Source organism: Danio rerio, chromosome 23 (assembly GCF_049306965.1).
Source record: "Danio rerio strain Tuebingen ecotype United States chromosome 23, GRCz12tu, whole genome shotgun sequence".
NCBI lineage: Eukaryota > Metazoa > Chordata > Actinopteri > Cypriniformes > Danionidae > Danio > Danio rerio.
This window is the reverse complement of record NC_133198.1, coordinates 15,940,626-15,967,500: the sequence shown is the minus strand read 5'-3', so window position 1 is coordinate 15,967,500 and position 26,875 is coordinate 15,940,626. Positions and strand designations below refer to the sequence as shown.

The 26,875-nt window shown below is 35.7% G+C and overlaps 1 protein-coding gene and 2 long non-coding RNA genes across 6 annotated transcripts in view; 2 read left to right on the top strand and 1 right to left on the bottom strand.

The window, feature by feature from the left end:
• Positions 1 to 4,359: 4,359 nt before the first annotated feature.
• LOC137489103 (uncharacterized) lies at positions 4,360 to 7,836 on the bottom strand. 2 transcript variants are annotated; one of them, XR_011008437.2, is made up of 6 exons: positions 7,519 to 7,836; positions 7,134 to 7,277; positions 6,300 to 6,416; positions 6,166 to 6,207; positions 5,698 to 5,821; positions 4,360 to 5,356 (listed from the first exon to the last, which is right to left on the bottom strand). It is a non-coding gene; the product is annotated as an uncharacterized lncRNA (long non-coding RNA). The 2 variants fall into 2 exon arrangements; XR_012398871.1 differs by having other exon boundaries at positions 5,740 to 5,821.
• Positions 7,837 to 11,942: 4,106 nt separating this feature from the next.
• LOC101886797 (uncharacterized) lies at positions 11,943 to 18,976 on the top strand. Its single transcript, XR_222974.6, has 6 exons — positions 11,943 to 12,066; positions 15,964 to 15,999; positions 16,236 to 16,310; positions 16,608 to 16,774; positions 17,092 to 17,281; positions 17,678 to 18,976. It is a non-coding gene; the product is annotated as an uncharacterized lncRNA (long non-coding RNA).
• Positions 18,977 to 22,912: 3,936 nt separating this feature from the next.
• Positions 22,913 to 26,875, top strand: part of nkain4 (sodium/potassium transporting ATPase interacting 4) — a 140,565-nt gene continuing 136,602 nt past the window's right edge. For 2 of the 3 annotated variants that reach the window (XR_012398205.1, XM_005161981.5), the window contains exon 1: positions 22,913 to 23,199. Coding sequence is in view for 2 of the 3 variants with exons in the window: in XM_005161981.5 (XP_005162038.1) it covers positions 23,146 to 23,199 (54 nt within the window). In the remaining variant the exon portion in view is untranslated. 3 annotated transcript variants of the gene reach the window in all.

Genomic DNA, 26,875 nt, shown 5'->3' with positions numbered 1-26,875 from the left:
TAAATAGACTATTTTTTAAAATAAATAAATAAAACAATAAGTCAGATGCAAGTGTGACTTAAAAGTCTGACTAAGTATTAAAAAATATTATCCATTAACAAAAACATTGAAATTAATTGACAACAACCTAAATTAACAACCTAAAAAATTGCACAAATATATCATATTAAATATTGCAAATAATTTCAAATTTATTGAAAAATATTACAATTAAAAATTCACAAAATAATTTTGTTGAAAAAAAAAAATAACAGAAAATGCACTAATACAAATGAAAAGTCATTTCACTAATCGATAACAAAGAAATAACTTTATAAAGTGTTTAAATTGGGGCGTCACGGTGGCTCAGTGGTTAGCACTGTCACCTCACAGTAACAGCAAGGTTCAAGTACTGCTGGTTCGCTGGTTCGAGTACTGGCTGGGTCAGTTTCTGTGTGGAGTTTTCATGTTCTCCCAGTGTTGGTGTAGGTTTCCTCTGGGTGCTCCGGTTTCCCCCACAGTCCAAAGACATGCGCTAGATGAATTGAATAAGCTAAATTGGACGTAGTGAATGTGGGTGATTGAGTGTATTTGGATGTTTCCCGGTACTGGGTTGCAGCTGGAAGGGTATCCTCTGTGCTGATGAATAAAGGGAAGACTAAGGAAATAATGGCTTAATAAATAAATTTACTTTGTAAAATGTTTAAATTAAAAATATACACATATTATACATGATAAATAAATGATATAGTTATTATTTACAAATGAATAACAAAAAAGAATTGTTTGTATTATTGAATATCTTTACGAACAAATAAAAAAATAAAAAAAACAACAAAAACAAGATATGATAATATTATTGACTACATTTTGTTTTTTGTTTTTTCCCCAAGCTTTAACAAAACATTTTATACAATCAAGGTTGTTTTTTTTTCAATAATGATCCTTGCCACCAAAATAAATTACAAGCAAGTTAAATAAAAAACAAAATTGTATAGAAATAGATAAAAAAATATATCAAAGCAAAATTAAATAAAAAAAATCTAATAAAAAAATACAATTTAAAATATATTTTACAGTATTTCATACATTTACAATTTATAAAATAATCTAATTAAGTAAATACCTACATGGCAATACAAATCAATACTCTTACATATTTATAGTGGTCTTCTATAAATATGAAACCAAACAATATTGGTGATCACAAGATTTCTTTATATAAATCAGTTAAAGTGGAGAGTTTTAATTTTTGGTACCACTTTACTTCTCTTTAGCGTGTTTTGTTGAATTTAAGTTACACTGCATCAACATGCCAACTAATTCTCATTAGATCATATGGGTAATTCTTCAACTATGGGCACTTTTAAGTCCTTTAATCATATATCCAAAAATATAAATAATTTTGTTCAAATTCCTCTTTTTTTGTCAATCTAACAATAAAAGCTACTTTAAAAAAATTACTACCTTTCTATTATATATTTTTCATATTATTCAACCTCCTTTTAGGAGTCAAAATCACTGTTTTCACCTTGTCGCACACCCAGTGCATCTTAATTAAGTACTTGTGTATTAATTTACATATTTTAAAGTTAACTGTTTTAAAGGTAAATAAGAGTGTTTTGTATACATGAAAGGCTAGTATCAATTCAAAGCTAATCGGTGAAGCTATTTTTCAATTTTTTTAACAATAAACTGCTGAAAAGTCATTTCCACCACTGTCATTTCCATCACCACACACATTTAAAAAAAAATATCTAAAAGTTCTTATCACACATTAAAAGTGTATTCAATGTATAAGTTCATGCTCTAATTCAGTTTATTTATTTTCTAATAAGCTCTTAACCAAATAAATATAACATTTTAGAGTGTGACAGGTGTACAAGTCAGCATTCAACTAATTTATTTCATTGACAAATGCATAAATATTGTTTATATTGTAGAAAGATTTGTTAAACTAAATACAAAAATGATCTTAAACAATGTTTGACTGCCATAATTTATTTTATTTTGAAATAAAAGCTGTATATTGAGATGTAGTGGAATTGACATTTTTTTAGTTCATGATGGAATTTTTTTTCTCTTTTTATGTAAGTTTGTCTAGACAAATAGTTTAAACTTATGAGGCTATGTTACGTTAATTTTGAACAAGTTTTTTTTTACTTAACTTCACAAGGATAAAAATGCCCGTAGTTGAAGAATGGTCCATAAATAGACTGCTAGGGTTGATCCAAAAACATGCGGTATAGTATAGGTGAATTGGTTAAGCTAAATTGTCCGTAGTGTATGTGTGTGATGCGATCCGCTGTGGTGACCCCAGATTAATAAAGGGACTAAGCCGAAAAGAAAATGAATGAATGTTAAGATTGGGGTTGGGATAACGCTTAGTGTAAATTGACATGTACTTGCAAAATTTCTTATAGTCAGTTAAATGTCTGTTGAAGGAGCAGTATCAGCAGATATTAAGCAGTCTACTAATACTTAAATGAGAAGTAAGCATGTAGTTGTCAACAAATTGTGCAACAGGGACCATCAAAATAAAGTCCAAAGTAAAGTAATAAAATAATAAAGTAACCAAAAATAGCCAAACAAATATGAACAAATGAATAAATTGTTTAAAATCAACAACCTTTGTACAGTCAAAATGAAACATTCGAGCATGAGTAGCCTATTTATATATGGATATTACTGACTGTTAAATATTATTTTAAATATTCATTCTTTCACTTTTCTTCAGCTTAGTCCCTTTATTCATTAGGGGTCACCACAGCGGAATGAACCGCTAACTTATCCAGCATATGTTTTAGATACAATCTTACCTTCACACACATACAGTATGGCCAATTTAGTTCACCCAATTCACTTATAGTGCATTTGAACTGTGAAGGAAACTCCACACAGAAATGCCAACTGACCAGCCAGGACTCGAACCAGTGACCTTCTTACTGTGAGGTGACAGTGCTAACCACTAAGCCACCGTGTTGCCCGACTCATAAATTATTAAATTATAACAATTAAAAAGCAATCCTATCTTAAAATTTAGCAAGTCATGTGTTAGGGTAATTAAATAATCAAACATTTACAGCAGGGGCTGTTCCTGGAGATCTACTTTTCTGCAGATTTCAGTTGCAACCCATATCAAACACACCTGCCTAATTAATTGGTTCAGGTGTGTTTAGTCAGGGTTGGAGCTGAAATCAGCAGGAAGGTAGACCTCCAGAAACAGGGTTGAGCACCCCTGATTTACAGAATAATAATATATTTACGAAGAGCGTGTTCTGCTGTTTTTCTCAACCCAAAAATATCATTGATACTATTTATAGCGGTTTGTGTGTGAAACGCGGGCGCGTGCGTGTATGTGTGTGCACGTGCGTGTCTGGGTTTGGCTTTTTAAGATCGGGATCGGCGCAGTCTGCAGTGATGTAATGAGAAGTGAAGTGCTTCATGGCAGTACAGGCTGAAGCTGTAAAAGATTCATCAGTCTTCCTCATGTTCAGAGAGCACGAGTCGCTTTTAAAGCCTCTTCTATAATGGATCAGCGCCCACACACACACATACACACACACACAGCTGTCATGAAGAGAGCAAGCCTCAAACACTGATATCATTAACATCAGACGCGTTATTAATATCTGTATTGTATTTTATATGTATGTGTGATACCCTGCAACGATACAAGTCCTTATTTATCAAGAATTGTCAATAAATATGGATCTGACAATGAAGGGCGGAGTATGAGAGGAATATAGCTGTAGGGAGAGGGAGTTATCAATACAGTATCAATCTGCATTAAGCATTTTATGTCTCTCAAATAATTAGTGTACACAGTGATACAGAATCTGTGCTAACCGCCTATTTATTTCAGCTAAACAATGTTTTTTTAACAAACAGCTGGATGCGTATTGTTGTAAAACTTAAATAAAAGTGAAAGTGTATTATTTTGTGTTTGTGTTAAGTTTTTAGTTACTAACTGACACCTGTGGTTATTACAAGTTACCACACAATTTAATTATGCATAATTAAAACTTTTAAGTAAAGTTTACTAGCATCACTCATCAGAGTACAGTTTTAGGTGAGTTAACATTACTTAATTGACCTAGTAAATGTAACTTACACTGTTAGACATTTCAAAGGGTTTTTACAGTAACTTACTGGCAACACTGTTGCCAGTAAGTTACTGTATTTTAGATTTACAGTATACAACTGTAAATCCGTTTACAGCATGTTACTGTAGTGTCTGAAAATGGTTAACTACTGTAAAAACCTAAGTTAACAGTTAGCTACTGTAAACCTTTTAATTTTGTCCTAAATATTTTATAATATTATTTTATTAATATTATTTTAATACTATAGACCTAAAAAAGACACAATTACAAAATATTAACAAAATAAACACTCTTTATTTAAAACATTGGAGATGCTTAAAACAAGCTTAAAAATGTGTAAAAACATTACATTTCAATCATTCAAAATATTTTATTTTAAGAAAAAAAAACATTGAAAATGAAAAAGCACATTAACATACATGTACAAATCTAATTTAAGTGTCTGACCTGCATATTGTTGAGAAAAAAAACCCCAATTGTACTAAGTACTACTGACATTAAACCAGACACAATTACAAAATATTCCATTCTTTAAAACATTAATAATGCTTAAAGCATTTAAGGAAAATGTGTGACAATTACATTAAGCAATAAAATCAACACATTAAAAATAAATAAATCACACAAAGCACTAGAACATACATGTACAATAAAAATTTAAACTTCTGAATTGCATATTGTTGGAAAAATAAATATTTGTAACTATTAGCCGACTCAGAAACAACACAACTTTAAAATATTACTAATTCTGGTGTCAAATGCTCAACAAGGTCTGAATTCACATGTTCAAATGCAATTCATCTTTATTTCTATTGCACTTTTACAATGTAGATCAATGATGTCAAAGCAGCTTAACATAGAAGTTCTTGTAAATTGAAGCTGCTTCAGTCCAGTTTTCAGAATTGAAGCAGTAAATGTCACTGCTGAAAGTCCAAACACTGAAGAGCAAATCCACCGATCCACCAATCGTAGCCAAGCGATCCAGTGGCGACAGTGGCATGGAAGAAACTTCACCAACTGACGAAAGTGTAGAATAAAATCCCTTGAGAGATACCAGGCTCAGTTGGGCACGACCAGTTCTCCTCTAGCCAAACTTGTGCAAGGCCGCAGTCTAGGCACCGGAGGCTTGAAAGTTCACCAGTGGGTGGTCAGGCTGGCCCATTGGATCAATGCGGAAACTCATTGATCACGTGTGTCTTTTAGGATTCACTCCTCCATGACCACCACAGCATCTGGTCAGGATTTGGCCCAGTCCAGGATTATGAAGAACTCTGGATAAGGACAAACAGACTAACATAAGCATAGAAGAAGCTTGTATAAAAAAAAATAAATCATATACTGGTTAATTATTTTGAAGCATGGCAGCTAGGTTGGGGTAGTTTTCAGCTGGTACTGAGCAACTGGCTCCTGCTCATAACCTGCTCACTACCATGTTTAAAAGATAACTAACCAGAATGTCCTGTTTATTTTTTTCCCTAACAAGGTTTTACAAAAACATTGTAGCATTTGTGATGGGTTGATTCACTGCAGGACAGATTAGACTATTTGTTTTATGTATTCCTAATAAACTAAAACAGACTGAATACTGATACAACTATTGAGAGTGTCTCACCTAATCCAAGTTCTCAGTTAGCTGGTGAAAGAAGGATAACACTGTTGTTCATGGTTGTCATTCACTACTTCTCCTGCCTTCTTCTGGCTCACTCTGGTTGTTGCTGTGCATTTTGTTTCATCCTCTGGAATTATTTATACAAAAATTTTTATTATTTTATTTAATATAATAATATTTATTATTTAATATTACAAAATATTTAGGCAACATGAAATGGGGAAAAAGACATTTAATACATAGACAAATGCATGTATCCCAATACTAATTATTGTATTTTAAAATGTCTGACCCATGACAGACCTCAATCTGCTCAAAAATATTATAAACAAAGATGAAAAAAACCCTACTAAATGGTTTAATAAAAAAGGGAAAAAGATTTTTTATTTAGCTAGCAACTAAACATGTGACACATTTTGTATTATAAGTAATGTTACTATATTGAGAAACAAATAGATGTACAGTACTTACTGTTGTATGAGGTCCAGTTTGCACAGGCAGGCTCCCAGTATTCTATATTGAGACCATAAAAAAGCCAAAAATACAGATAAGAATACCATGCTACAATCCACAACCTCCACACAACTTTTTTTTTATTTGTTTACCTTGGTTGCTTACTGGTCTTGCTTATTTTTTAAGCATAAGGCTGTGCTGATCAAGATGTTCCTCCGAAATGCTGTTTGTTTCTTCAGACAAAACCTGGTGCTGTGCTCGTGCCATATCTAAACAGAAAAAAATATAATGGTAACAATTATGTTAAACCAAATGTCAAGAGTTGTGATAAAAAAATAATTAGCAAACAATAAATAGCAAAAAGGTGGTTATTAGCATAATGCATAGAGGTAAAGTTGGTTTTATATTAGCAGATTCAGACTTCCCCCTTAATAATTTAATTTCATAAAAGTATTATTTGCAAACTCTAAATAGTGAAATCATTTTAGCAGCTAACGACTATCAAAGTACAACATGCTCACGGTCAAATAAACAGTGTTAATGTTGATTTCAAGTCATACTGGCATGCTAATTCTGATCGAATATTCAAAGTAACATGGTAAACAGTATAACGTAAGAGTCTTCTAAATGAACGAATGTGCGAATATAAAACCAACTTTACCTCTATGCATATTGTAGATTTACGTTAACGTTCTTATAGGTTACGTCGCGATGTTATTTTCTCAAGCTAACGATATAAGTTACTCTAAACCAGAGAAAAATAAGTTCACAACATCTAATATATATAAAGTATAAATCAATATAAGTTAAACGTTGCACGTTAAAATGAGTTTGAGTCCAATTCAGTATAAACTTAGCTCAGTTTAGCTAACAGTTAACATTACCATTTTAAGATCGCTTCAGCCAATGTTGCCGAGCAAACATATGCTAATAGAGGTGCTCAAATCAATGTCGAGTGTTGTCAGCACAGACAGACGCGCTTTTACCTGGATTATTTGATGGTCTTTCATTCATATTCTTCTGGGGGAAAACACTCTCTGCCGGACCGTTGTCTCGTGATAAGTGTCCTCCAAAACTGTCTGCATACCTCTGGTTCCCTCCTAAACCAAAACCCGCTGCAACACCGGTTCCTATGTAAATAAAAAGATATGACGAGAACAATGGCTAATAGTCATAAACAGTCTTATTTAAAGTAATAGTAGTGTTAATGTAATAAATTAAATAAAGGTAACATCTTAATAGATGATATATTTCTCAAATGGGCGAAATAACGCCAAGCCAGAGAAAATAATAATAGCCAACTTTATACTTTACTTTGTTCTATTCTCGTCCACAAAACATTCTGTAAAATGAAACACTGCCTCAGCTTACCAGAGTAAAGTTTGTTAAATCCAGTATGTTCTTCAGGCACACTAATAAATTGTCCTCCAGAATTGCTCCAGGGTCCTCAGGCAAAATGTGGTGCAGAGTAGTCGAATCGCCGCAAGGTGGCGTTGAAGCAGTTGTGGAAAATACAGTATAATACACGAATTTTTACAAATACAGTACATCGCTGTATATGTTGTTCGACGTCACACTAAATTCCCATAATGCAACGGTAAATACAGTTATTTACCGTAAAAGGAATTTGCAGTATTACACTGGGTGAAATACAGTAATTAACTGTGTAATTTACAGAAATGTCTAACAGTGTAGTATAAGAATTAATTTTCCTACATTAGTAAATAGTACTTAATGTGATAAAGTTACAATTACTTAATTGAATTAAGGCAACGAGTTTGCATAATTCAATTAAGTAAACCTAACAAATTTCTTTTTACACTCAAAATCATTGCTTTTAATCTGCAGATTTTTGTATAAAATTCATTCATTCATACATTTTCTTTTCGCTTAGTCGCTTTAGTAATCTGTTTTTTTTTTTTTTTGCACATACACACTCATTCATACACATTCACTATGGATAATTAAGCACAATTCACCAATACCACATGTTTTTGGACTTGTGAGGGAAACCGGAGCACCCGGAGGAAACGCTTATACACGGCGAGAACATGCAAAGTCCACACAGAAACACAAACTGACCCAGCCGAGGCTTGAAACACAACCTTCTTGCTGTGAGGCGAACGTCCTATACCCATTGCGCCAAGGCCTTCGTGCAGCCAGTATAAAATTCAGCACAGAAAAAAATGGTCTGGACCTTGTAAAAACTTTGTGGCAAGACACATGAATATAGGCAAAAAACAACTATTATTTCCCACCATCAGTGTTGGGGGTAATGCATAACAAGTGACGTGAGTTACGCATTAATATTACTTTTCTAAATAACAATTAAACTAACGCACTTTTCAAAATTAAGTAATGATACTTGAGTTACTTTTTTAAAAATGTAATCCGATGTATGTGTATTCCACATAGACTAACTGACAAAAGTCTTGTTGTCGATTGAGTTGTACGAGCAACAAATAATAACTTGACTTCTAGTTGATGAAGGTAGGCACAAGGTAGATTTTTCAGATAAATCATCGGTTAAACTGCATCCCATCATCACAAATACCGCAGAAGACCAATTGGAACCCGCATGCAGATTCTCACAGAAATCAGTCAAGTTTGGTTAAGGAAAAATCATAGTTTGGGGTTACATTCAGTATGGGGGCGTGTGAGAGATCTGCAGAGTGGATGGCAACATCAACAGCCTGAGGCATCAAAACATTTGTGCTGCCCATTACATTAAAGACCACAGGAGAGGGCACATTCTTTAGCAGGATAGTGCTCATAATTCAGGCTCCACACCAAAGTTCCTGAAAGCAAAGAAGGTCAAGGTGCTCCAAGATTGGCCAGCCCAGTCACCAGACATGAACATTATTGAGCATAGCTGGGGTAAGATGAGGCAGGAGGCATTGAATCCAAACAATCTTGATGAACTCTGGGAGTCCAGCAAGAACGCTTTCTTTGCCATTTCAGATGATTTTATAGAGAAGTTATTTGAGTGATTGTAGGGAGGTATGGATGCAGTCCTCCAAGCTCATGGGAGTCATACACACTATTAATTCTTTTTCCACTGCACCATGACTTTATATTTTATACTGTTAAGTGACAAGACTTTTGTCTAAGCAAAGTCAAACTGTACTGTCCTAATTAAATAATTAAAAATCCAGTTATGATCATATTTTATTTAGGTAAAATAAATGTAATCTAGAGGACTTTGCCCTCCATATAAGCCACTTCTAATACAAAACGATCAACTAGAAGTCAATTTATTATTTGTTGTTCCTAAACCTTAGAGTTGATTAAGTTGTTAAAAACTGAAAATATGGTTTTGTTTTGTTTTATGTTAAAATCTGTGAAATTAAAAATTGCAATGTTTATTTTGCTTGCACACATTGTTGTTTTTAGCTGAACAATTAACTTGTTTAAGTTAATCGACTAAAAAAAAGTTTATTTTGGTAATCTTCAATCAAAGTCTGACCATTAGCTTTTGATTTGGAGTGGCAGACCTGCTCTGCTGACTTCAGTTTGATGACTTTAGAGACAATATTCTTAACCATGCTTAGTTTGCTATGAGGGAATAATGGAAACAAAAACCACGCCCTACTCAATATATCGTTTCAGTTGGACAGGCCTGTAGCCAGCATATTGAAAAGAGTGGTTCTTTTTTCTTAAAAAGTGGAGGTTTTTGCAGTTATTCTCCTCAATTTCTTTTAAATTATGAGGTTCAAACGCTGCATTTTAGTGACATTTTAAGCACTAATGTAGTGCCTTTTGATGCAACAAATATATTCCCTATTTTTAGAAATGTGCATTAAAACTGTTATTACAGTTTTATAAATAATGTTAGGATAATTTTAAATGAAAAGCTTTAAATAAAGAAGTATGAAAAAAATACTTATACTTAAAATACAAATTTATTATCATGCATCATTAAAAAACAATTAGGAATCTGTTAAAACTTATTAAAAACCAACTAAAAACATATTTGTACCCTTTAGGTAAATAACAAACTGGCCAGTTCATTTCATTCATTTTCTTTTCGGCAGTCCCTTCATTAATCAGGGGTCACCCCAGCAGAATAAACCACCATTCCTTATCCAGCATATGTTTTACGCAGCAGATGGCCTTCCAACCACAACCCAACACTGGGAAACACCAATACACTCCCGCACACAAACACAGGGAGAATATACGAACTCCACACAGAAATGCCAACTGACCAATCCAAGGCTCAAACCCATGGCTACTGGCCTGTCAGAAGTATACATCAACCGGCCTGTTAGAAGTACATCAACATACTGATATAAAACTCTCAGCAAAGCCTGTGTTATATTTCAGTATGTTGATACATTTCAGTAAGTTTAGATATGCAAATGAGGCCTTGTTTAATGAAATATTGCATTCATTTCTACTACAGAGATGTGAACAATGGATGAAGTCTGTTATTTATTTATTTGGCATTTTGGAGACAAAAAATATAAGTTTTTTATTTTATTTTACAAAAGGGTCATTTTGAGTTACTCAATATAATTTACAATTTTTAATAGAATAAAAAGGTTGTACATAATCAGGCAAACTATGTATGTACATGTAGGCTATACCTTCATGTAAAAACTTGAGAATAATATAACATTGATTGAAACAGCCCTTAAAAATTAACTGTAATTTAAATATGTAATGTTAAACACTAATTGATCAAATGCCATGAAGGAAACATTTAAATTAATACACTGTCAGAAAAAAGGGTACGGTTGGGGTACATTTGTGAACACTTGGGGTACAAATGGTGAAGTTGTACCCTCAATGGTTCAAAGTAGCACCCTAAGATACTCTTATGTACCATTTAAGGGTAAAAATGGTACAAATATGTTCCCAACTGTCAAAGGGTCCATGTTTGGGCCATTTAAGGCCCAAAGAAAGGTACAATCACTTGTGTGAAAAAGGAGCAAGTCAACGTGTATGAAATGGTCCTTCATTTATGTCATGAGTTGTTGGTTATTTGTAAGAAATACACAAAAAAACTGTACATTATAAAAATAAATTATTTAATAATATAAACATGGCCTTATAAATATTATAAATTAATATTTTTGATTTAAGAAAATGTTAACATAAATCCCCCTAAATGTAAAGTGAAATGGCTTATTATACACAGACCTTTCTTTGATTATCAGATTTAATAAACTACTAGAATGGACATACAAGTATAAAGTAGATATATACAATAGGAATTAAAGGTAACCAGCTTGGTAAACAAAGACAGAGTACAACATTGTAGCATTAATAAATTAAATAATTAATAAAACAATTATAAAACGTAACAGAATAATACTGCCAAAATAATACAGCTGAGAACAAATAATAGATTTAAAAGACCAAAAGCTGGCCGTTGGATATACACAAAATGTATTAAATATAATGTTTTTACTACAAGGGGGATATTGAATCCAGCGGCAGATCCGAGATTGACTGGCCGAAGTAAATGCTGCTGTCGGCAGGGGAGAGAATCATAAAGCTCCCGCTGACAGAGTCCGCTTTCACTGAAGCACATTGTCAAAGAAGCGCTGTCTTTTTAAATAAACTGCCGATTCGAGTTTAAAACAACTACATTCTCGCCTGAAATACTCTTAAAACTACATTTTGTGACACATTAGATGATATTTTTTTAAATTTGCGGGTCTTCAAAGCGGGGATTGTCCATTGACTTTCGCTTAGCATTAGCAGGCAGCCAGCAGATTTGAATTCGTGTTGTCCAATAGGATTTTGCCCGCGCCGTGCATTCATAATGCGAGCTGATTACGTGCGACGGTTAATCTCCAGCTGTTGCACTGTTTTGACGCTCTTCTCGCCGCCGATGGAGGATGGACCTGAAGGACTCAAAGAAGCTGGAATAACGTTACGCTCGTGAAGACGAAGCACAGACATTTGCAGGTACGTTTAATGTTAAATAACTTATTGTAAATAGCCGTTGGGTCATGTTCAATTCATAATTGACGTTACTTTGCCTTGTGTATGTAACTTCGTTATGATTACCGTCGAGTTACCTGCCGCGTGAGGGGACCCTTTTGTAATTTAAGGTTGACCAGAAATGAAAATATGATTTTTCACATAACCTGGCCATGAGACAGAGCTCGAGACGCTGAAAAAAAAAACAGCGGTGAAACGTCCAGAGAAACAGTTCAAACACATTTCGTTTTGTTTGGATAATGTTGTTAAGCCTTTATTGCATACGTTATTTATAAATTCAGAATTTTCTCAGTGTTGGGAAGCTAACGTTAACGTTCATGCTAACGTTCATGTTTACTCAGGACAGGAGTGAAGTGAATGCCTGTCCCCTTTATGTCTGAAACAATATAACTTTAGTTTATGCATATCTCGACCCACGTTCATTTATAGCAGTTGTATTTTGTACCGTTACATATTTAAACTAGATATTAAAGTTTGAGGACAAACTTTATGGTGGCTTGAAAAGCCGAATCTGAAAGTTTGAAGTGGTTGAATTAGCATGTTACTAGCATGATTCTAGCATGAATTAGCATGCTACTAGGATAATTCTAGCATGAATTAGCATGTTAGTAGCATGATTCTTACATGAATTAGCATGTTGTTAGCATTATTCTAGCATGAATTAGCATGTTACTAGCATGATTCTAGCATGAATTAGCATGTTGTTAGCATAAATCTAGCATAAATTAGCATGTTACTAGCATGATTCTAGCATGAATTAGCATGTTGTTAGCATGATTCTAGCATGAATTAGCATTTTACTAGGCGGTTGCTAGGGTGTTTTAAGTGGTTGCTAGGTGGTTGCTAAGGTGGTGCAAGGCAGTTGCTAAGGTGGTCTGACTAGTTGCTAGGTGGTTGCTAGGGTGTTGCTAGACGGTTGCTAGGGTGTTTTGAGTGGTTGCTAGGTGGTTGCTAAGGTGGTGCTAGGCAGTTGCTAAGGTGTTCTGACTAGTTGCTAAGTGGTTACTAAGGTGTTGCAAGGTGGTCACTAGGGTATTCTGAGTGGTTGCTAGGTGGTTGCTAAGGTGTTGCTAGGCGGTTGCTAGGGTGTTCTGAGTGGTTGCTAAGGTGTTGCTAGGTGGTTGCTAAGGTGTCCTAAGTGGTTGCTAGGTGGTTGCTAGGGTATTCTGAGTGGTTGCTAAGGTGTTGCTAGGTGGTTGCTAGGGTGTCCTGAGTGGTTGCTAGGTGGTTGCTAAGGTGTTTCTAGGCGGTTGCTAGGGTGTTCTGAGTGGTTGCTAGGTGGTTGCTAAGGTGTTGCTAGGTGGTTGCTAAGGTGTCCTGAGTGGTTGCTAGGTGGTTGCTAAGGTGTTGCTAGGTGGTTGCTAAGGTGTTGCTAGGCGGTTGCTAGGGTGTCCTAAGTGGTTGCTAGGTGGTTGCTAAGGTGTTGCTAGGGGGTTGCTAGGGTGTCCTAAGTGGTTGCTAGGTAGTTGCTAAGGTGTTGCTAGGCGGTTGCTAGGGTGTTCTGAGTGGTTGCTAGGTGGTTGCTAAGGTGTTGCTAGGTGGTTGCTAAGGTGTCCTAAGTAGTTGCTAGATGGTTGCTAGGGTGTTCTGAGTGGTTACTAAGGCGTTGCTAGGTGGTTGCTAGGGTGTCTTGAGTGGTTGCTAGGTGGTTGCTAAGGTGTTGCTAGGTGGTTGCTAGGGTGTCCTGAGTGGTTGCTAGGTGGTTGCTAAGGCGTTGCTAGGCAGTTGCTAGGGTGTTCTGAGTGGTTGCTAGGTGGTTGCTAAGGTGTTGCTAGGCGGTTGCTAAGGTGTCCCAAGTGGTTGCTAGGTGGTTGCTAAGGTGTTGCTAGGTGGTTGCTAAGGTATTCTGAGTGGTTGCTAAGGCGTTGCTAGGCGGTTGCTAGGGTGTCCTGAGTGGTCGCTAGGCCCTTACTAAGGCATTACTAGGCCGTTGCTAGGTGGTTGCTAGGCGGTTGCTAGGGTAATTTGGGTGGTTGCTAGGCAGTTGCTAGGGTACCCTGGTTGGTTACTAGGCAAGCCTCACATACATGATTGATAAAACATTTATACTTAGTAAGCATTTCTAGCAAGTTACAGTACTGGGCTAGTCAATATTAGCATGTAGCTAGTCACTGCTAGCATGTGTAGCATATAGGAAGTTCCGTTTGCTAGCATGAGTCAAACGAGCCAATCTCCAAGTCTCTACGATGTTCTGATGCTGAGATATAGCTGTTGATGAATGGTTGCTAGGGTACTCTGTTTTGTTGCTATGGGCGAGGTTACAGAGTGAACTTGAATGTGGTTGGTTGTCTTAGTCGAATGAACCAACCCCCATGTCTCTATGACACTGCTATGCAAAGATATGCATCTTGGCCTATTTTAATGGAAGTCTATGGAATCAATTTGGGGGCGTGGCTTGTGAGCTTCATTATCATATTGAGATGCTCATTGGTTGTCTGAGTCAGATGAGCCATCCCCCAAGTCAATAGGACACTGCTATGCAAAGATATGCATGTAGGCCAGTTATTAACATGAGTCTAGTTTGAATTAGCATGTTACTAGCATGATTCTAGTACAAATTAGCATGTCATTAGCATGTTTCCAGTATGAGTTAACATGTCATTAGCATGATTAGCATATGAGTAGCATGTTGCTAGCATGATTGGCATGTCATTAGCATGTTAGAATTATAAGCATTTGATAGCACAGCTAATTACATTCTATAGGACAGTTGCTAGGGTGCAGTATGTGGTAGTTAGGGGTGTGGCTAGAAAGTTAAAAGGCCATCAGTGATTGGCTGCTGGCTAGACTGAGTTAAATGAGCTCAGCCATTAGTCTTTATGACAGTCTGATGCAGAGTTATGAGCTTACAAAGTTTGATCCCATGTTAAGTCAATGAGAGTCTTTTGTAATGGAAGTCTACGGGACAGTTGCTAGGGTGCAGTATGTGGTAGTTAGGGGTGTGGCTAGAAAGTTAAAAGCTCATCAGTTATTGGCAGTTTGGTAGACTGAGTTAAATGAGCTCAGCCATTAGTCTGTATGACAGTCTGATGCAGAGTTATGAGCTCACAAAGTTTGATCCCATGTTAAGTCAATGAGAGTCTTTTGAATGGAAGTCTACGGGACAGTTGCTAGGGTGCCATAAGTGGTTGCTAGGGAGTGGCTAGTAAGTCTAAAGGTCATCAGTGATTGGCTGCTGACTAGACTGAGTTGAATGGGGCCTGACTCTAGTCTGTAGGACAGTCTGATGCAGAGTTATGAGCTCACAAAGGTTGACTCAATGTTAAGTCAATGGCAGTCTTTTACAATGGAAGTCTATGGGACAGTTGCTAGGGTGCCAAAAGTGGTTGCTAGGGAGTGGCTAGTAAGTTTAAAGGTCATCAGTTATTGGCTGCTGGCTAGACTGAGTTAAATGAGCCCAGTTAGAAGTCTGTAGGACAGTCTAATGCAGAGTTATGAGGTCACAAAGTTTGACCCAATGTTAAGTCAATGGGAATTTTGGGAATTTTCCGGGTCGTTTTTCGGAAAACCGAAAGTCGGATCAGTCGGAAAAGATATAGCAACCCGAGTCAGACCAGTTTGAAGGTTTGACGAAAGTTTGAGGTATGAAGCTTGAAAGGGTTAGGAGGAGATAGACTTTAAAATTAGTCTCAGAAGAAAGAAGCAGAATAATAATAAGTTTAAGTGAGATAACAGTATGTTGGCTTTTCAAGCCACCATAATAACGTTATAAACGGATGTTCAAGAGAGTCCTAATCATCTGTCGTGTCAGATCGAGGTGCAGGTCTTTATCAAACCTTTGAGTTGATAATTTAAAGCTTTTTTTTTTTGTTTGCTGTTAACCTCAAGTTCACACCGATCATGATTTTTTTTTTATTTCAGAAAATGAAGTGGACGAGGAAGCAGTAGTGTAATAACGTAAGTATTTAGTATTTTGTCTTTCATCTGTTTGTTAATAATTATATATATATATATATATATATATATATATATATATATATATATATATATATATATATATATATATATAATGTATATGTGTGTGTGTGTGTGTGTGTGTATATACTTTTTCCCTAGGAATTCATTGTGCAGTCATTATTTTTGATTGTCATTATTTGATTGTCATTATTTTTGACTTATATTTGATCCAATAGGTGATTCCTGCAATTGGTGAGGATGCATCATCTTTTGAGGGTAATGCGAATGTCCTGCGTATCCAGTGAAATAAGGTGTGTGACCCTTTATTAAAAACACCCTTGTCAGTGAGATCCCACATTTTAAATCAGTTCTCAGTTTAAAATAAATGTTTAATGTCAGTATAAGCCAAAGTGTAGGATCAAATGACTATTATAAATGTTATGACTATTGTAAAAATATTTAAATTTTCAAGCTTTGTGGTGAACACATATGTGCATTCAAGCTTACAACTATTTGTACAGTGATAACTAAAGAGAAATGGCAACAAAGAATATTAGATATAGTTTTTATTTAAAGTGAATGACTAATTTCCTTTTTGTTTATTATAGTCATGGTGAACCTGACTGAATGCATTCATCAACCATCTCCAACCAAGTCAGAGCTTCAAGGGCAGCTTGTGCTAAAGGTGCCTGAGCTTGATTAAGAAAAAAAGCATCTCCACTGGCCAAAGTCTACAAAAAAGCAGGAGAATAGAAGTTTGCAGATGATCTAACAGGTATTAACATAAAACTTACATAATAATAATTTTGCAGATCAAACCTTTATTTCTTGGATAGGATCATTAAGTGCCTTTTCAAGCTGCATTTAGCAAGTTCAAACTCATAGGCCTTATATACAAACCCTTTATATAGAGAACATTTCTCAATGTTTTTCTTTAAAAAATGTAATTCATAAAAATACATTAAATATCTTTTATTCAGCATTTGCTAAACGTTCCAATATTTTTTTTCTTTATTTTAAAAATGGGTCCTTTTATATTATTAAATTATTTAAGAGTACTTTGTTAATTTTTTGTCTTTATTTTATTTTAAGGTGGTGCAGTGGGTTGCACGATCGCCTCACATCAAGAAGGTTGCTGGTTCGTGACTCGGCTGGGTCAGTTGGCATTTCTGTGTGGAGTTTGCATGTTCTCCCCATGTTGACGTGGGTTTCCTCCAGGTGCTCCAGTTTCCTCCACAAGTCCAAGTCCAACAAGTCCAAAGACGTGCTACAGGTGAATTGGGTAAGCTAAATTGGCCATATGTATGTGTGTGAATAAGTGTGTATGGGTGTTTTCCAGTGATGGGTTGCAGCTAGAAGGGCATCTGCTGCGTAAAACGCGTGCTAGATAGGTTGGCGGTTCATTCCGCTGTGGCGACCCCTGATTAATAAAGGGACTAAGCCGAAAATAAAATAAATAAATGGATGATTTTATTTTACAATAGATTCAGACTTTCGTGCTGCTCTAATTCTGCTCCCCCATATCTTTAAAGAGAAAGTTGATTGCTTACAGTAATTACACTGGGAGAGGTTTGGTTTCTGTTGGTTAAACACTTTGTAATACTCTGATATATGTTATGCAGTTCTGACAGATTTTACATTGTTTATTGATGTCTTTTTTTTCTTTTTCTTTTCACAGTGGGATGATGATGATGCTCCCTACCCACCTCTACAGATGGTTGAAAGTCCTTTGCAAAGTGTTGGAGAATAGGAGTTTAAAGGCATTATTACATCCTTCGCCGTTTACTGTGTTTTCAACTTGGCTTATCCACGCTACATAAAGAATGCAAAGGATGAACATCAGCAACTCCCCGAGATGGAGCAACAATTTAAATTTGAACATCAGCAACGGTGTGAAGATGGAGATCCAAAATTACAAGAAAAACAACTCAGTGCAGCTGTCCGAGAGAACTGGTATTGCTGGGTCTGCATCAAACAGCAATGCTTGGATCTTTGCATTTACTTTTTTGCATGCGTTTCGAGTCTGCATCAGTATTTTAAGACTAGCAGCTATAGACATTTTAATAACATTGCCCAAATCAACTGAGAAGCACAAGATGACACAATGCTAAGAATTTTTTCCGCCCAACATCCTTGATGAGATTGACACATTCAGGTGTTCAAATTGAACTGTTTTTGTGAGCATGTGAGACTGCTAATGGAGAAGAAATGACTCTTTCCTAATGAAATACATTTTAAATGTCAATACTGCACTGGTTTCTGTGTGGCAAGTTTATAATACTGCTGTTGAATGATTCATATTTCCATGCAAATACACTAGGAGTTGACTTTGAATGGGGTGGTATAAACCAAGACAGACGGACTTTCAGGCTCTTGAAACATACTCTGCTGATAAACTGTTTAAGAATGTTTAGAAATTTTAAATCAAATGTGTAATACTGTTTGATCAAATGTGTTTTTGAGATCTAAAATGATTAAGGGTATACAGTAAGTGACATGTTTCAATTTACTGTATGGAAAAAGACTGCTTTGAGATTCTTGATGCTTTTAGAAAAATGTAGAATGCAGTGCACTAACAAAAATATACTTCATGAGGTCTAGTGCTGTTTTAGAAAGATTACTTTGTTACATTGGTAAAAATGCTCAGTGAAATGGGATGCACTGATGTTAAAAAATAATATTAAGCTTTTTTGGTGTTTCATAAAATGTTTTAATGTTTAAGCAGCTATTTTTTTAAGTTTATGCATCTGGTAGGACATTGTGATTAAAACTTTCATCCTCCAAAAAGGTGACAATGTAATTTTTTTTAATCTTTCAATGAGTGTTTGTGTAAAAATGTTACAAGTATAAGTACAATTATTGTGCAGTTTGTACTCATGGAAAAATATTGCTTTTTATTATTTTAAAATTATGTAATGTTTAAACATTCATCCTGTAAAAATGTTGATATTTAATGTTTAATAAATGATAAATGAAATTTAATGTGTATGGAGTACAATTCTGAAATGAAAGGGTACAAAATTAATCCCTATGGAGGAGAAATTGTACCTTTTTTAAAGGTACATTATTGTACCATAGCCCAAGTAAGGTACAAATTACTCAGCAGAGGTACATATTTGACCCATTAAGGTACATACTGCTAGGGTACAAATATGTACCCATGTGAAAGGGTACAACAGGTGTACCCTTGAGGGTACTGCCCCAGTGACAAGCCATTGTACCCCTAAAGGTACAAATTTTGCACATTTTTTCTGACAGTGTAGCTGACCCCAAAATTTTAATTTCCTTACCATTTACTCACGCTTATAAGCATGAACATATGAACATATTCTGCAGAACGCTGGAAAAAGAAGACATGCCATTGACATCCATAGTTGAAGTAGGAAGTCAATGGCTGTTTTTAATCCTTATTCAGTATATCTTTCAATGTGCTTAACAGAAGAAAGAAACTCAAACAGCTTTGGAACAACTGGAGGATGAGTAAATAACAGCCGAATTTAAATTGTTGGGTGAACTATCCCTTTAAAGACAACGTTAATGGACTAAATGTGCGTCGGTCTTATTTTTGAGAATATTATTTATGTGTCAGTTCAAACAGTAAAACAGTTGAAGTGAATAAAAAAGCCTGTTCAAGTAATGTGTAGTTTTGAGACTCGACCCGCAGATGGCGCTTTGAATTTGATTATAAACTTCATTGAGTCGGAGACCAGTGACTATGCAAGACTACTTTGAAGCAGATGAAGCTGGAGATATAAGTAAAAATTTCTGCCTAAGCTCTATGAAAAAACATAAAGTATATATTTAAACATTAAAATATTTAAGGTGTATTTTTAACCTTGTTGTTATTGTAACTGCACCCATTGTTGATGTGATCGTAATATTTGCCAATTGTCAAACAAATCATTCATTCATTAATTTTTCTACAGCTTAGTCCCTTTATTCATCAGGGGTTGCCAAAGCGGATTGAACCGCCAACTCATCCAGCATATGTTTTACACAGCGGATGCGGTACTGGGAAACATCCATACAGTACGGCCAATTTTGTTTACCCAATTCACCTTTAGCACGTGTCTCTGGACTGTGGGGGAAACCAGAGCTCAAATAAATCAATAAAAGTACATAATGATACAATATGATCACATGATATATTTGTTTTCTCCAACTGACACACATAAAGGTCAGTTTCTGGTATCAATGTTTTATCTTTAACATGGAAACTTTTCATCCCATATTGGAAACATTGAGGTATTATGTGTAGGGTATTTTTCAATTCTGACTTATTTCTTGCAATTCTGAGTTCATATTTTGGGATTCTGCCGTTTTTTTCTTGCAATTCTGAGTTTATATATAACAATTCTAACTTTTTGTTGGAGCAAATGAAGGTAATGTGACACACTGAACAAATTGCTTCGCAATACAGTTATAATATCACACAGTTCAGACCTATTATGTTATATTTTTTTTCAGAATTTGAATTCAGAATTGTGAAAAAGTCAGAAATGCAAAAGAGTTGCAAAAAAATGCAAAAAAAAATATTGAATTGAAGATCAGAATCTCATTTAAGTCAGAATTCTGAGACACAAAAAACTTGCAATTGTGAGAAATAAAGTTCCAATTCTGAAAAAAATTAGATAAAAATATTCTAAGAAATAAAGCAAAAATTGCGAAGAAAATGTTTGATATTTTTATTTCAGACTTTATTTTGAAGTTGAAATTTTAATTCAGACTTTATTTTTTAAAAATCTTTGAGTTTATATCTCACAATTCAGATCAGAGTTCTTCTATATCGAGTCAGAATTGTGATAAATAAAATAGGAATTGTGAAATATAACCACAATGCACAAAAAAAAAAACATGTAAATTTATATTAGTTTTTACTTTATTTTACCCATTTGACTTTATTCATCTGACTTAAACTCAGATTTGGGTAAAGAATAAATTCAGAATTGCATGAAAACATTATAGCAAAATGTGAGAAAAAATCAAGTCAATACAACAATACATATAGAAAGTCAAAATTTTAAGAAATATAAAATTAAGATGTTTTGAGTTTGTTAAAAGTGTGATATTAAGTCTATTTTATGTACAGCTGGCGTCAAAATTAGCTCTCCTGTGAAATGTGTATTCTTTTTCAAATATTTCCCACAAGTGATGTTTAACAGAGCAATGAAATTTTCACAGTATTTTCTATAATGTGTTTTCTTCTGGGGATAAAAAAAAATATTTATTTTTAGTTTGGTTGGAATAAAAGCAACTTTTAATCTTTTAAAAACAATTTTAAGGTCAATATTACACTGTAAAACCCAAAAAGTAAAGGTAACTCAAACCATTTGAAGAAACCGATTGCAACAAACCATTTAAATAAAAAAACTAAATCCTAATGAGTACTGTGAACTTAATCTATTTGAGTACATGAAGCAATTTGAGCACAGTAAAACCTGATAAATGAAGAGAACTCAAACCAAGTACTGTAAACCCAATAAGTTAAGGCTACTCAAACTGTTTAAGAGAAACCGATTGCTACAAACCATTTGAGTTTAAAATTAATCTAGATGAGTACTGCGAACTTACTCCATTTAAGTTGAAATAATGAGATAATTAAAAATTTTGATTGAGCATTAATGATTAACACCTGCTGTAACAAGCAGAAACACTTAAGAGAAACACAAAAATATAGCTGTATATTGTTAAAGGTCAATCAACACATACTTAACCACTTAATGAACTCATTAACTTTAACACTGAGGTTAAAACTCTTTTCAAATGAGTAGAATTAACTTTCAGTAAATTCTAAGTTAACTACACATTTCATTGGATACAGATGACTGTTGGGTTTTACACTGTATTTACACTGTACACATACCAATTGTCCAAAGACTTGACTTATTTTCCTAATTTGCCAAAATAACATATTAATTTAGTCAAACCAAATCCTAGTGTTCATTCAGTTATTTTTCTTTAGCTTAGTCCCTTTATTAATCAGGGGCCGCCACAGCAGAATGAGCCCCCAACTTATCCAGCATGTTTTACACAGTAGATGCCCTTCCAGCTGCAACCCAGTACTGGGAAACACCCATACACACTCATTTACACACATACACTACGGCTGACTTTGATTACTCAATTCACCTTTAGCGCACCTCTGCCAAACCCGGGCCATGCTTGGCCCACATGCTGTATTCCAGTACCGAATAAATGCCTGCTGTGTCAACTTTGTCAAATCTGGGCATGAATTCTTTGCAGCCTGAGAAATTAGTTATTAGAAATTAGTTATTAAAACTATATTATGTTAAAACATGTGTTTAAAAATATTCTCTCAACAATTGGAAAATATCTAAAACTATTAAAACACGAGTGCAAATAATTTTATTTATCTTGACATTATAGCACATCATTTCTAGCAAGAGTCCCACAAAAAAGTTAAGAGTTGTGAGCTCAGTATTGCAAGAAAATAACTTAATTGTGTAATAAATCATCATAATTATTCCTATTTCTTGTCATCTCTTGGAAAAGATTTCTCCAATAGGGTCTGCTAAGTTTTAAATGTTTGCCTAAAATCTTGTTTGCTGTTCTTATCTGTTTTCCCAGCCTGATTAGACTGGTTTTAGAGGGGTTTAGGGCAGCTCTCAGCTGTCCAACCAGCTGACTGATCCCACTGTGGGGCCATAATCCACACAAACATTTCATGCTTAGTGTAAGTTTTAATTTTCGGGAATGCTGCGATTCCTTTAGGCAATTTCCTACAGGCTTAGGGTTTGAAACAACACAGCTCGCACCGGTGGTTTGTTTATATAGTCAGCTTGTGCGCGCGCGTGTGCGAACAACACATTTGTGATTTACATACACCCCCTTTGCTGATACTTACCCCCGCCCCTCTTACCCTCTTCATCGTCTCTCTTCTGCCTCTTTCTTCACACTTCGCTCACACACACCCGTGTCTTTCTCTCACACACATACACACACTCCTCCCGCCGCCCGTGTTCGCGTTCACACTTCCACGCGTGTTTCACTGAGTGCCGCCGCTGGAAACAATGGGAACGGAGGCGCTTTGTGTCGGACAGAGACTGACGCGCTTCACTGTGTTTGTTTAGGAGTTTATGCTGAAAGACTCATATATTCAGGATCTCATTATCTCGCTTTAACACAATGGGCTGCTGCAGCGGACGGTGCACCCTTATATTTCTGTGCACGTTTCAGTTGGTGAGTTTGTTTTCCGATCAATGTGCATAATTATGAGTTTTTATTATGTATGCGAGTGTCTGTTTGTACGTCTGTCTGTCGCTTTGTTGTTGTTTGTATTTATGCTCAACACCCAGCCAGCATTCAGTAATGAGTAGGCTTGAACTCTTTTGTCTCGGTCTGAGTTAAGATGGAACATGTGTTTAAGTTGTTCCCCTTCATAAAAGAGCTCAGAGTTGTAAAAGACACTTTTATGACCAGTTGAGTGCTTTTGCAGTAAATGCAGCTTCAGACAACTTTTCGCATTGCACTGTTACATTGTGATTTTTTTCCTAGTACAGGGACAACACAGAATGCAATGCTGTGAAATTTTAAAATTATGTTTCGGATTAGTTGTGTTCATTCAGTCTGTCAACATAATCAGATGCGAAACATGTTAACAATACTGTATAATAGTAATAATGATAATAATAATAATCAGTAAATTGAGAAATGTAATTGTATGGTTATCTATATTTTAAGATACACTATAAAATGCAACATTTATTTTAATAATGATAATAAAGGGTAGTATTCAAAGTGAAACTTCAAAACATCTTTTGAATTGTTATTGTAAGACCATAAATATCCTATCACGCATGAATTAATTGAAATTTTCTTTTCTAATATTGCTGATTAAAATATCCAACTTAACGTTTGACCATATCAGATGATATCAAAGCTCAATCTTTTGATGAAATTGACCAATATCTGTGGTCATATGTTTTTTAGACTTTTTCAATGTTTTGCAGCATATTTACATGGCAATGATTTTACCCAAAAATGCATTTTTAATATGTTTTAGCTGCTTGTTTTTTTGGAACCCTTTTGATTTTATAGATCATGTTTTTATGAGACAATACTGTTGTTTTCTGTATGTAAAACATACATTTGTGCAAACTCAGAAAGGTTTATAACAACCTGAGTGTGAGTAAGTGGTAAGTTTAAAAGCCAAAAAATAATAGTGGACTAGAGGACTGTATGTACAGGCGTTTATTTATTTATTTATTTATTTTTTTTACAATCTGATATCACCACCTACTGACCTGACATGAGGAATGAATTGAATTTTAGTCACTTTTGTGTGAATGGGAACCATGTTGACAATGTTGTCATCTATTATATATGCAAAACTTTTCAAAACTGCAAACAGAAAGCCTACAGAATTTGTGTTAAGCTTGCATTAAGGTCCACCACTGTACAATCATGAACTTTTCTACTAAAACTTTTTACTTTTAAACTAAATCCCTGCCATACCTAATATTTGCAAATCAATTTCACTGAATATATTTCATAATTGATATGGAAAAGTTCATTCTCTAGTATCCTCAACAATTAATATCACTGACAGCTAAAGCCTGGTTTATACTTCTGCGTCAAGTGACCCGCGCAACCCACGGCGCATGCAACGTGCGTAGCTGTGCATTTATACTTCTGCGCACTGTCTCTGTTGGTCTGCATTTACACTTCCGAAACGCTAGTTGGCAGTGAGGTGTAAATGTTCCTCTGTGTCGAGTTTCTTCTCTGTTGTTTTGCTTTTCCTGAACACTTCCGGGATGTACAAGTGGCTCAAACTCGCTCATTTTGAGGCAGGAACCTGCAGACGTTTTTTGAAAGGTGCACGTCAGCGACGCAGACGGCCACGGCGAAGGGCTATGCGTCAGCGCCGTAGCATACGCCGCCGTTTGACGCAGAAGTATAAATCAGCCTTAACTGTCTGCAACTCTCATATGGTCCCCCACTGAAGCTAAGCATGGCTGCACCCGGTCAGTATCTGCATGGGAGATCACATGGGAAAGCTAGGTAGTGAGCCTGTGGTCTATGTGTGTGCGCTAACACCCCAATATATTGATGGGGACTCTATACTTCTGCCTTGCTCACACTGTGAGATTTCAGCTACGATTTTGTCATCTAAGATCATTTGGGGAAATCCTAAAAGATTCCTGAAATCCTGGGCTAAAATCTGTGATCTTTAAATATTGGTTTGACATGTTCACAGACAGCCGCTTGGTGCCTGTTGCGATAAGATTTTTCCTCCAATGAAGATCTGGCAGTGTCATTTCAGACACTTTGCTGCAGTGTGACAACAGCTGCAATGAGCGTCAATCCAACAACCAATAGGAGCGCAGAGTTTGATGACGCGATCCATGCAACAATTCAAATGACGACAGGGAAATGTCAAAACCAAAAAAAAATTATTTTTCTTCTTAGTTTTAATATTGAGACATGCTGTGTGCAAAATTGCCTCTACAGATTGTTTGCGTTTGTTGTGAGGACTCATTTCAGAACGCAGAATAGTGAAAGTGTCATGGGTAGATGACGTCATACTCCAGGAGAGTTTTCTTTTTTGTTTGGGGCGTCTTCGTTGTTGTTCAGGCTGACTGTATGACAGCTGAGATCTTACAGTGTGACATGAGAGCTATGTTCATGCAGTCTGACATGCTACAATTGTTCAGGATTCTAAAAAATCGCATAGTGTGAGCCGAATTTAATGCGCTGTCTTTCAGATGAGACATTAAATCGAGGTCCTGACTACTTGTGGTCGCTAAAAATCCCAGGATGTCATTTAAAAAAGTAGTTACCATTCTGGCCAAATTTGCCCTCTGGCGTCTGTCCATCATACCCTCCTAACTATCCCCATATCATAATTGGCTTTATCACGTCTCCTCTTCACCTATTAGCTGGTGTGTGGTGTGCGGTTTGGCAGAGTATGACTGCTGTCATGTCATCCAGGTGGATGCTGCACACTGGTGGTGAATGAGGTGGATGAGATTCCCCCCAAAACATGTAAAGCACTTTGAGTGTCCAGAAAAGTGCTATATAAAATGTGAGGAATTATTAATATACAAACAAAAAAACCTGCTAAGACTTTGCTGCCCTGAACTCATGACAGGTAGAAATACTATGACAACCATCAGTTTCCGTAAACGCCTGACTAAGTGTGTACTCACATTAGGCTATCCAAACCATGCCCAGACACATTTGACCCCCATTTTTCCAGTTTGCTTGGCAAGTGTGAGTCCTCTGAATCGAGCCCAGGTGCTGTTCAGTTGGCATGCCCTGGCCCAGTGGGGAGAGGTGCGCCGGAGCGCAGTTCAGTTGGCCTTTGGCATGGTATGCTTGTAGTGTGAGTGCAAAGCACGCCTGACTGAGCACAAAACCGAAGACCCGACGTCACTTTTAAGGGACTGTTTTATATGGATATATTTTTACCCATTCTTAGTTTTTAATGAATAAGTACTGTCGTAGTTTATTAAAGATGCAAACACCTCGCTGCACGTCAGCTGCACCTTCAGCAAACCTTCTAATAAGTGCAGCACAATGACTTTTATGTACATTTATGAGCATCAAAAATGGTGGATCTGTTCAGCAAAAGTTTTGACTGTGTGTCACTGCAAATTAAATAAGTTAAAATAAAAAACAATATAACTAAAGCAGTCTCCATTGTAGGAAGCGAGAGTGCTTCTCTTTTGTTAAACTGAACAGTCGCGTCATTGATGACGTAAGCTTGCTCAGGCTCAGAAGGCAAAAAAATGAAATGTCAGTGCAAGGAGAGGGGGGGACAATTGCACCTTGGTATGGTTCAAGACAACAGTGCCTAATGTGAGTACACCTTATGTTGACACAGGATATTGTGTTTACATGCTTTTGAACAATA